The sequence below is a fragment of the Sinocyclocheilus grahami genome, unplaced genomic scaffold (assembly GCF_001515645.1).
Source record: "Sinocyclocheilus grahami isolate Dianchi unplaced genomic scaffold, SAMN03320097.WGS_v1.1 scaffold530.1, whole genome shotgun sequence".
NCBI lineage: Eukaryota > Metazoa > Chordata > Actinopteri > Cypriniformes > Cyprinidae > Sinocyclocheilus > Sinocyclocheilus grahami.
In genome coordinates, this window is record NW_015505709.1 from 793781 (window position 1) to 803004 (window position 9224).

The 9224-nt window shown below is 39.0% G+C and overlaps 1 protein-coding gene across 4 annotated transcripts in view; it reads left to right on the forward strand.

Moving 5' to 3' along the window:
- The first annotated feature begins 6117 nt into the window (after positions 1-6117).
- LOC107555298 (cholesterol 24-hydroxylase-like) overlaps positions 6118-9224 on the forward strand; it is an 18594-nt gene continuing 15487 nt past the window's right edge. For 2 of the 4 annotated variants that reach the window (XM_016238049.1, XM_016238050.1), the window contains exons 1-4: positions 6118-6290; positions 6405-6482; positions 7055-7136; positions 7216-7289. In XM_016238049.1, coding sequence (XP_016093535.1) covers positions 6157-6290; positions 6405-6482; positions 7055-7136; positions 7216-7289 — 368 coding nt within the window. In that variant the 5' untranslated portion in view covers positions 6118-6156. Of the gene's footprint in view, positions 6291-6404; positions 6483-7054; positions 7137-7213; positions 7290-9224 lie in introns of those variants that run through there. The other 2 variants (XM_016238051.1, XM_016238052.1) reach the window with 1 other exon arrangement.

Genomic DNA, 9224 nt, shown 5'->3' on the forward strand with positions numbered 1-9224 from the left:
CTCTCCTGTGCTCTTCTCTCCTCTGTCTTGCTCTCCTGTGCTCTTCTCTCCTGTCTCGCTCTTCTCTCCTCTGTCTCGCTCTCCTGTGCTCTTCTCTCCTCTGTCTCGCTCTTCTCTCCTCTCCTGTGCTCTTCTCTCCTCTGTCTCTCTCTCCTGTGCTCTTCTCTCCTCTGTCTCTCTCTTCTCTCCTCTCTCTCGCTCTTCTCTCCTCTGTCTCTCTCTGGAGTTTGATGTCCTCCCTGAGTAGCTCCACCAGCTTCCACTCACTCCTTCATCTGTCCCAGGACACTTGCAATCCTAAGGCAGAGCAAATAAACCATGCCTGTTAACAACAACAGCACAATGAATTTCAGCAATTAATTTTTTCAACAAAAAAAAAACTTTCCCCAGCAGATCAGGTTTTTTTTTTTACTGGCTTTTAACACTTGTTTCATTTGAGTAAATGAAAACACAATACTTGTATTTCAATGTGAATTCCCCCACAGAACTGTCATCCTCCATGTTAGAGCCCTGCACGGGTCTCAAATATAGGCCCTAGCCTGGCCCTGGCCCGAAACGCTCAGACCCTAGCCCGGCCCGTATCCGACAAGAATTACCAGCCCGAGTCTTTTTTCCCCTTCTCCCAAAACAGCTTATACTACTGTTTCAGCTATTAAAATAGTTCTGTTTTGTATGTAATAGCAAAGTGATTATATTTCGTTTCGTTTTTTTTATGAAGTTAATTAAAAAAAAAATTTTTTTTGTTCGTTAAATATAAGTTTTTGTTTTTTTTAAAGTAACGACCAAGGGGCCTATGTTTGATCAATTTAGCCTTCTCAAATCATCACGACGTGCCTAAAATAAAATCTATAGATATAAAACAGTTCAAGCATATAACAATGTTTAAACGTTAAACCTAGATAAATGTGCGCTGTATCCAATAGTTTGTGCGAAGATGCTTTGCAGGACATGAAGGCGCCAGCGCGATCACTTGCATTATTTTCAGTGGATACGCCGTCATTTTTGCTCATTAAGTTAAGAGCAATACATAATTTGTAGCTTAAATGGTCTACTTTTATTTGTGTGCACTCACAATATCAACAAAACGTTGTGCTTTTATAAAATAAAGAAAACAAACATTATGCGCTTTCTGCTGTCTCGTCTTGAACAGGAGCACTTCACAACAATGAACCGAAACTCAGCGAATACATGTCTCACAGACATGATAAATATATCTACAGAAAGCTTTAAATTACTACTTAATGAAATAAAACAAATAAAAACAAAAACTCTTTCATTATAATCATAATCCGTAAAGATGCACTTCTCTCTATGAGGAGATGGCGAGTCACCGACTCAGAAAACACTAGTTTATTAGTAAATAACTAAGATATAAAGATATCTCCTTACTATTTCCCCATGTCACATTTATGGTAATTACTTTTGCCGGTGCTTTGGGGCAAGTTTAAGCCTATTGCTTGCATTTGAACGCAGAACTGTTCAGCTGCACTGACGGCACGCACCATATATACTGCTGCTGCGGGACACTAAACACCGTCGAGCCACTTTTGACAGTCACGGTAGCATGGACTCGTGTTGTTTCCACCAGCGCAGCAATTTTTTTTCATCCCTAGCCTAATTGATGGATGTCTAAAATATAAAAATAAGGAGAAGCCTAAAACAGGCCCGAGGCCCGGCCCACGTCTGAACTATGACATGAAAATTGGCCCGAAGCCTGGCCCCAGGGGCGTAAAAAAGTCAGGGCTGAGATGCAGGGCTCTACTCCATTGTAAGGGAAACAGGTCAATTTAGCTCAAAGGGAATCATTTAAGATTTTAAAGGGAACTCCACCATTAATATGTAAGGGAATTAGGACAGAATCACTGTTTTACGGCTGATCACTGAGACGGCCAGCGATTCAGTGAACGAGCCGTATGACATCAATTCTGCAATGGATATCTATATCCAAAATATAGTGAAAACACTATTAATTAGCATATGTAACAAGATCGGCAGATTAAGACATTAACTTGTGAGCACAAAACACAAGATACTTCTCTTTTCCATATAAATAAGGCTTTATTGGATAAATCTAAGACATATAAACTAATCTAACACACGCATTCACACACAAGTTGCAGAAAGAGAGAAAGTGAGGAAAATAATTAGTTTAAGAGAATGAAAATGTGAAATCCCAAGTTTACAGCAATATGTGCAATTGCATAGATCTAAACAACCATCAATCACTTAATTAACCCTCGCACTGAGTTCCTCAATGAGGTTAAAATTATATTAAATGCACCAGTTCAGTAGAATCTGGGGTACTTGCTTTCCTGTGTCGGGGGTTCCCTTCCTTGTCTGCTGAAAGGGGTTTCCCGAGGTTGCTGATTGGCTGGAGGTTTAGTCTTGGGAACTGATTTATGACATCCTGTTGTCTTGGGCCTCTGTGGAATTTTTGTGCTCCTAATGTTTGACCAAATCTTAGATTGTCTGATTCGGTCTGATATCCTACACCATGTTCTTTGAATATAAATTCCATCGACTGCGCGCAAGTGATTCTGGGATATGGTAGGGTGCGAAGTGTCCATCAGATGTACACTTAATTTTCCTGGGAAATGGAGGGTGCATTTGAAGTCGCTTTTGAAATATGTCAGCCTTCGACGCGCCGCGGTGACGCAATCGGCCTTGGAATGCGGTCTTCGGAGGATGCATTCTGAATTGGGACAGCTTACATCAGGCTTGTTTGAGATGAGCAAAATCTGCGCAGAACCGATTCCCGGTGATCACCGCGAGATGCATGCCGGTTAGAAAAGTGTCTGAGTTACGTCCGACTTGTTCTGATGTCATGCTGACGTCACGTGTGCCAAAAAACTCTGGCGACGGCGAGGCGGCTGTGTCGGATTGTGCAGTCGGGCGCAGTTGCTCTCCACCGAAAGCGCTGATCAAAAGCATGATGGGAAACGACTGACTGACGGCACAGCTTAATGCTCATTGGTTCAGACAACCGTGATGCTGCGTTCTCTTCTAAAATATTTCATTTTTTTTATCTGATTTCATGTGATTTTGTGTTTAAATGATGCATGAATGTTCCCAAACACTATGACAGTGCAACCATGAGATATGTGATTGTTGTCATATTTCTATAAAAATCTAAAATACAAAATTACGTTCTGTGAAGACCAGAGAGGTTAAGAGGTCTCTCATAAGGAATTTCAGTCTGTTCTGTCTCGTGATGTGGAGGGAAAAGTCAATCCGAAGCTTGTGATCACTGTCACATGTTTCCATGTGGCGGTCACGCTGTGCATCTCTTTTGACCATTATTCTTGATAACTTGCCCCAAAATTGACAATCTCCTTGGACTTGTCAATGTGTTCTTTTGTGTTAATGTTGAAAACTGTTCTGTGACAGGGGGGGGTTTAGGCTTGCTTCAGCCTGGCTAATGCTCGGGTCTGATTTATGACATCCTGTTGTCTTGGGCCTCTGTGGAATTTTTGTGCTCCTAATGTTTGACCAAATCTTAGATTGTCTGATTCGGTCTGATATCCTACACCATGTTCTTTGAATATAAATTCCATCGACTGCGCGCAAGTGATTCTGGGATATGGTAGGGTGCGAAGTGTCCATCAGATGTACACTTAATTTTCCTGGGAAATGGAGGGTGCATTTGAAGTCGCTTTTGAAATATGTCAGCCTTCGACGCGCCGCGGTGACGCAATCGGCCTTGGAATGCGGTCTTCGGAGGATGCATTCTGAATTGGGACAGCTTACATCAGGCTTGTTTGAGATGAGCAAAATCTGCGCAGAACCGATTCCCGGTGATCACCGCGAGATGCATGCCGGTTAGAAAAGTGTCTGAGTTACGTCCGACTTGTTCTGATGTCATGCTGACGTCACGTGTGCCAAAAAACTCTGGCGACGGCGAGGCGGCTGTGTCGGATTGTGCAGTCGGGCGCAGTTGCTCTCCACCGACTGCGCTGATCAAAAGCATGATGGGAAACGACTGACTGACGGCACAGCTTAATGCTCATTGGTTCAGACAACCGTGATGCTGCGTTCTCTTCTAAAATATTTCATTTTTTTTATCTGATTTCATGTGATTTTGTGTTTAAATGATGCATGAATGTTCCCAAACACTATGACAGTGCAACCATGAGATATGTGATTGTTGTCATATTTCTATAAAAATCTAAAATACATGTTTGTATTTAGGCAGAGTAGGCTACTGCTTGCTAAGGCGGAGGGCATCTCCAGGCCTACACTCTCTCAATATGTGGACAACAAAATTTGTAAATCAGTTGATAAAATCCTGTTTAATTTTGTTTGGAAAAACAAAATCCATTATGTTAAGAAGTCTGTATTAATGAACACATATGAGTATGGTGGGTTGAATTTCCTTGATTTCTCTTCTTTGAACAACACTTTCCAAATTAATTGGATTAGACCGTTTTTGTGTAATCCAAACTCAATGTGGAATTTTATCCCCAATTAGTTCTTTTCCAAATTAGGTGGTCTCCCTTTCCTATTGATCTGTAATTATAGTATTGCTAGAATCCCTTACAATTTATCTCAATTTCTTAAACAGGCATTACTTGAATGATCATTAATCATTAAGCACAACTTCTCCCTTCGCCGTTACTTCATTTGGAACAATCAAGACATTGTATATAAGAGAAAATCTTTGTTTTTTAGTAGTTGGTTTGAGAAAAACATTTTGATTGTTTCCCAGTTATTTAACTCAGAAGGTCTTATTTTAAGTTACGAAGAATTCTTATGTAAATTTAATTTTCCAGTAACTCCCAAAGAATTCTCCATTGTCATGGGACGCTATTCCTAAAGGAGCTGTTATGCTTTTAAGGGACTCTGTTAGATCATCCAGCACGTTATCTATTTCTTTAGACCCATTTGAAATCCCAGTGCTTTTTGTCACATCCTTCATCACGTAACTATAAGATTAGATCGCTTTTTTTCAAAAGGAGCTTGTAACAACTCCATACACTCTTAAAAATAAAGGTGATTCACGATGCCATAGAAGAACCTTTTTGTCTAAATGGTTCCATAAAGAACCTTTAACATCTGAAGAAACTTTCTGTTTCACAAAAGGTTCTTTGTGGCGAAATAAGGTTTTTCAGATTCAAAAAAATGCAAGAAAGAGATGGTTCTTTAAAGAACCTTTGACTGAATGGTTCTTTGTGGAACCAAAAATGGTTCTTCTATGGCATCTCTTGAAGAACCTTTTGAAGCACCTTTATTTTTAAGAGTGTATGTGGGGTCTTATTGGAAGAATGAGGTTGATTATATTGATTGGAAAAAAGTATGGACTCTGTCTTCGAAATACATAATAACTAACAAGGTTAGAGAAATCTCATTCAAATTGTTACACAGATTTTACCCAGCTAAAGTGTTTTTGAAAAGGTTTAAATCAGACATAGATATACAAGCTGTTCTAATGAAACTGATATGCATATCTTTTGGGATTGTCCTCACACACAGCTATTTTGGATTGCATTTTCTAATGTTATCAATCGCAGTGTACTCCAGGGTTTATCACTGCTTTTTAAGGATGTGCTGTTTGGCTTCTTTAATATACAAAAAGATCAAATTTATGAATATTTTATTATTAACCTATTATTACGTCTTGCAAAATTTCATATTCACCGCAGTAAATTCACTCATCAAAATACTTTATATATTGTTTATAAAAAAAAAAGAGGTTCAACAGTATATCCAAACTATTTCATCTTCCAAAGAATTCTCAAGGCTTTTAAAACGGTTAATTTATTTAATCTTTTACATTTATTTTTCGTTTTGTATTATGTATTTATTGTTACATGCGTCTATAAATGGTGCTTTGCATGTAATGTCACCTCTTTGTATGTAATGTTGATATTCTCTGTATTTTTATATTTTGTACCTTGGCATTAAAAAAAAAAATAATAAATTTAAAGTCCACGCACTTCAGTTTGGGACACAGCTATAGCCTATAGTTAGTAAGATTATCAGGTGCTATGAGTGCCTCGGCACACCGATGACCGATTTTCTTTTGGAATGTAGGAATCGAATAAGATTAACACTGCCCTCTATCGTCCAAAACCCTTCAAAACAAGCCAGGAGACCCGGAAATAAAGACGTTGTTAAAGCTGATGTACATTAGACACTGAGCTACTGTACAGCACCATCATGATCTCAGAATGGGTCTCATATATGATGTTTTACCTGCTTGCTACTGTTTTCTGTGCGGTTCTTACATATTGTATGTATGTACATCATGTTCATCAGAAATATGATCATATACCTGGACCTCCAAGAGACAGGTAAGAAACTTATGAATGTGTTTGATACAACTACATAAAAGATATTTTAATAAGACCATTTTTGTTATTATGATCAAAGCTCATAAAATAACATGAAAACGAATACCCTGACAGTTTTCTGCTGGGGCATATTCCAACTTTTTCCAGAGGGGCAAAATCGGATAACCTTGTACAGGACTTATTTCTTCAGTGGTAAAAACAAAACACTTGAACCCATCAGAATATTTGTCGTTTATAATTTGTTTATATATTTGTCTTGTTTTGTTTTGTTTTACTTGACTAATGTCTTGTTGGTTTGAACTTGCACCTACTAAACAATGTCAGTGTTACATAACTGAAATATCACGTTGCATAGATCTCTCTCTCTCTCTCTCTCTAACACACACACACACACAGGTTTGTTTTTATGGTTTATGGGGACTCTCCATAGGCGTAATGGTTTTTATACTGTACAGACCGTATATTCTATCGCCCTACACCAACCCTACCCCTAAACCTACCCCTCACAGGAAACTTTCTGCATTTTTAGATTTTCAAAAAAACAAATTCTGAATTATTTATAAGCCTTTTGAATTACGGGGACACTGAAAATGTCCTCATAAATCACCTTCTCGTTGTAATACCTATGTCATACCCATGTTATTATACAAATTTGTGTCCTCATAAACCACATAAACATGCACGCACACACACACACACACACACACACACAAGCATTTAGTAGAGCGTGTTCTCAGCACTGTGACCATGTTCGTGTTTTTAAGGGCAGAAAAATATGGCCCTGTCTACAGGCTGAACAGTTTTCATTATGTTGTGATCAAAGTCCATTGTCCTGAGGCTACAAAGGTAAATATTTAATTTCATTGCTGTTCGTAATCAGAAGCCTTAAAATCTAATAATACAATTATCTGCCCTGTTATTATAGACAATCCTGATGTCACCTAAGTATACCAAAGATCCCTTTGTCTACAAACGCCTCTTTAACTTGTTTGGAAAACGGTAAGCTTTAATTTGATCTAGAGATATAGTCATAGGTGTCTCAATATCTCTACACTGACAGCAGTGGGCATATTACCACATTTACCATCATCTAGAATTTTGAATGGTAGAGGCCCTATGAAATCAAATTCTGAGCTATGTGGCATTAAAGGGGTCATATGATGTTGCTAAAAAGAACATTATTTTGTGTATTTGGTGTAATGAAATGTGTTTATGCGGTTTAAAGTAAAAAAAAAAAAAACACATTATTTTCCACATACTGTACATTATTGTTTCTCCTCTATGCCCCGCAACGAAAGTAGTTTCGCTTTCACAATGAAAAACACGGCGGCCTAGCGTGAGCGGAAGCCTCGGCTTAGTGTGAGCTGAGGCCGGGCTAGTGTGAGCTGAGGCGGATTCGACGAAGGAGCAGCAACCACATGTGACGACCCCGGGCTGGCCTCCGCTTCGTCCACGGTGAAAGCCAATCCGGCGATCCACAGCACTAAGTTGATGTATTCCCTCAGCGACCAGCACGGATCAGCTCCAGGCATGACGAAGCGGATATCGTCCTCTTTTAGAAGACCAAACAAAGTAGTTTTGCTTTCACAACGAAGCACACAGCGTCTTCACGACATGGTGGCAGCGGCAACAATACTACAGCGAGAATAAAAGATACGCCTTCTTTCTTTGGGTGAACATTTGGGTGGCGTTTTGCAAATCTTCCCACATAGTGATGTAGACATGTGGGGGCGTGTTAGAACGAGGCGTTTTAGGTAGGCGTGGTTAACTCTTAACTTTTATAAAGAATATCTCTTTGGATTTGAGACTTTAGTCTTTGCAACTTTAAAGATCTTCTTTATGCACCAAGAGCTTGTAATACTCCAAAGAGAAAGGAAAAATTTAAATCGCATCATATGACCCCTTTAAGTTAATTTTTGATAGCTTTAAATCCATCTATATTCCTCTATATGTGTATTTGACTGGAGGAGACAGTACAGACGGTGTGTCTTCTTGACTATAAGAAAATGATGAAATATAACTGTCGCTCATTTGCTCACTTTTTGTGGACCCATTTTCATCCCTGTTTTAAGGAAGTCACCCCAATACGATTCACAGAATGATCCAATTGTATTTAAAGGGGTATCTGCTTATCGTGACATGAAGCAAACAATTATATGTTGTGCTATTCATGGGTTCCTGTACATTTTACAAAGCAATATGCCTATTTTTTAGGATTTATAGAATTTTTTTTTTTTTTTATGTGTTATTAACATGGTTCGGGAGGAGCATGATCAGATAATCAACCAATTTGGCACAGGTGTAACTCGTTTAGCTATCCATCCTAACTAACAAAATACGTATATATACAGTGGTGTGAAAAAGTGTTGGCCCCCTTCCTGATTTCTTATTTTTTTGCATGTTTGTCACACTTTAATGTTTCAGATCATCAAACAAATTTAAATATTAGTAAAAGATTACACAAGTGAACACAACATGCAGTTTTTAAATGAAGGTTATTATTATTAGGGGAAAACAAAATCCAAAACTACATGGCCCTGTGTGAAAAAGTGTTTGCCCCCTAAACCTAATAACTGGTTGGGCCACCCTTAGCAGCAACAACTGCAATCAAGCGTTTGTGATAACTTGCAATGAGTCTGTTACAGCACTGTGGAGGAATTTTGGTCCACTCATCTATGCAGAATTGTTGTAATTCAGCCACATTGGAGGGTTTTCGAGCATGAACCGCCTTTTTAAGGTCATGCCACAGCATCTCAATAGGATTCAGGTCAGGACTTTGACTAGGCCACTCCAAAGTCTTCATTTTGTTTTTCTTCAGCCATTCAGAGGTGGACTTGCTGGTGTGTTTTGGATCATTGTCCTGCTGCAGAACCCAAGTTCGCTTCAGCTTGAGGTCACGAACAGATGACCGGACATTCTCCTTCAGAATTTTTG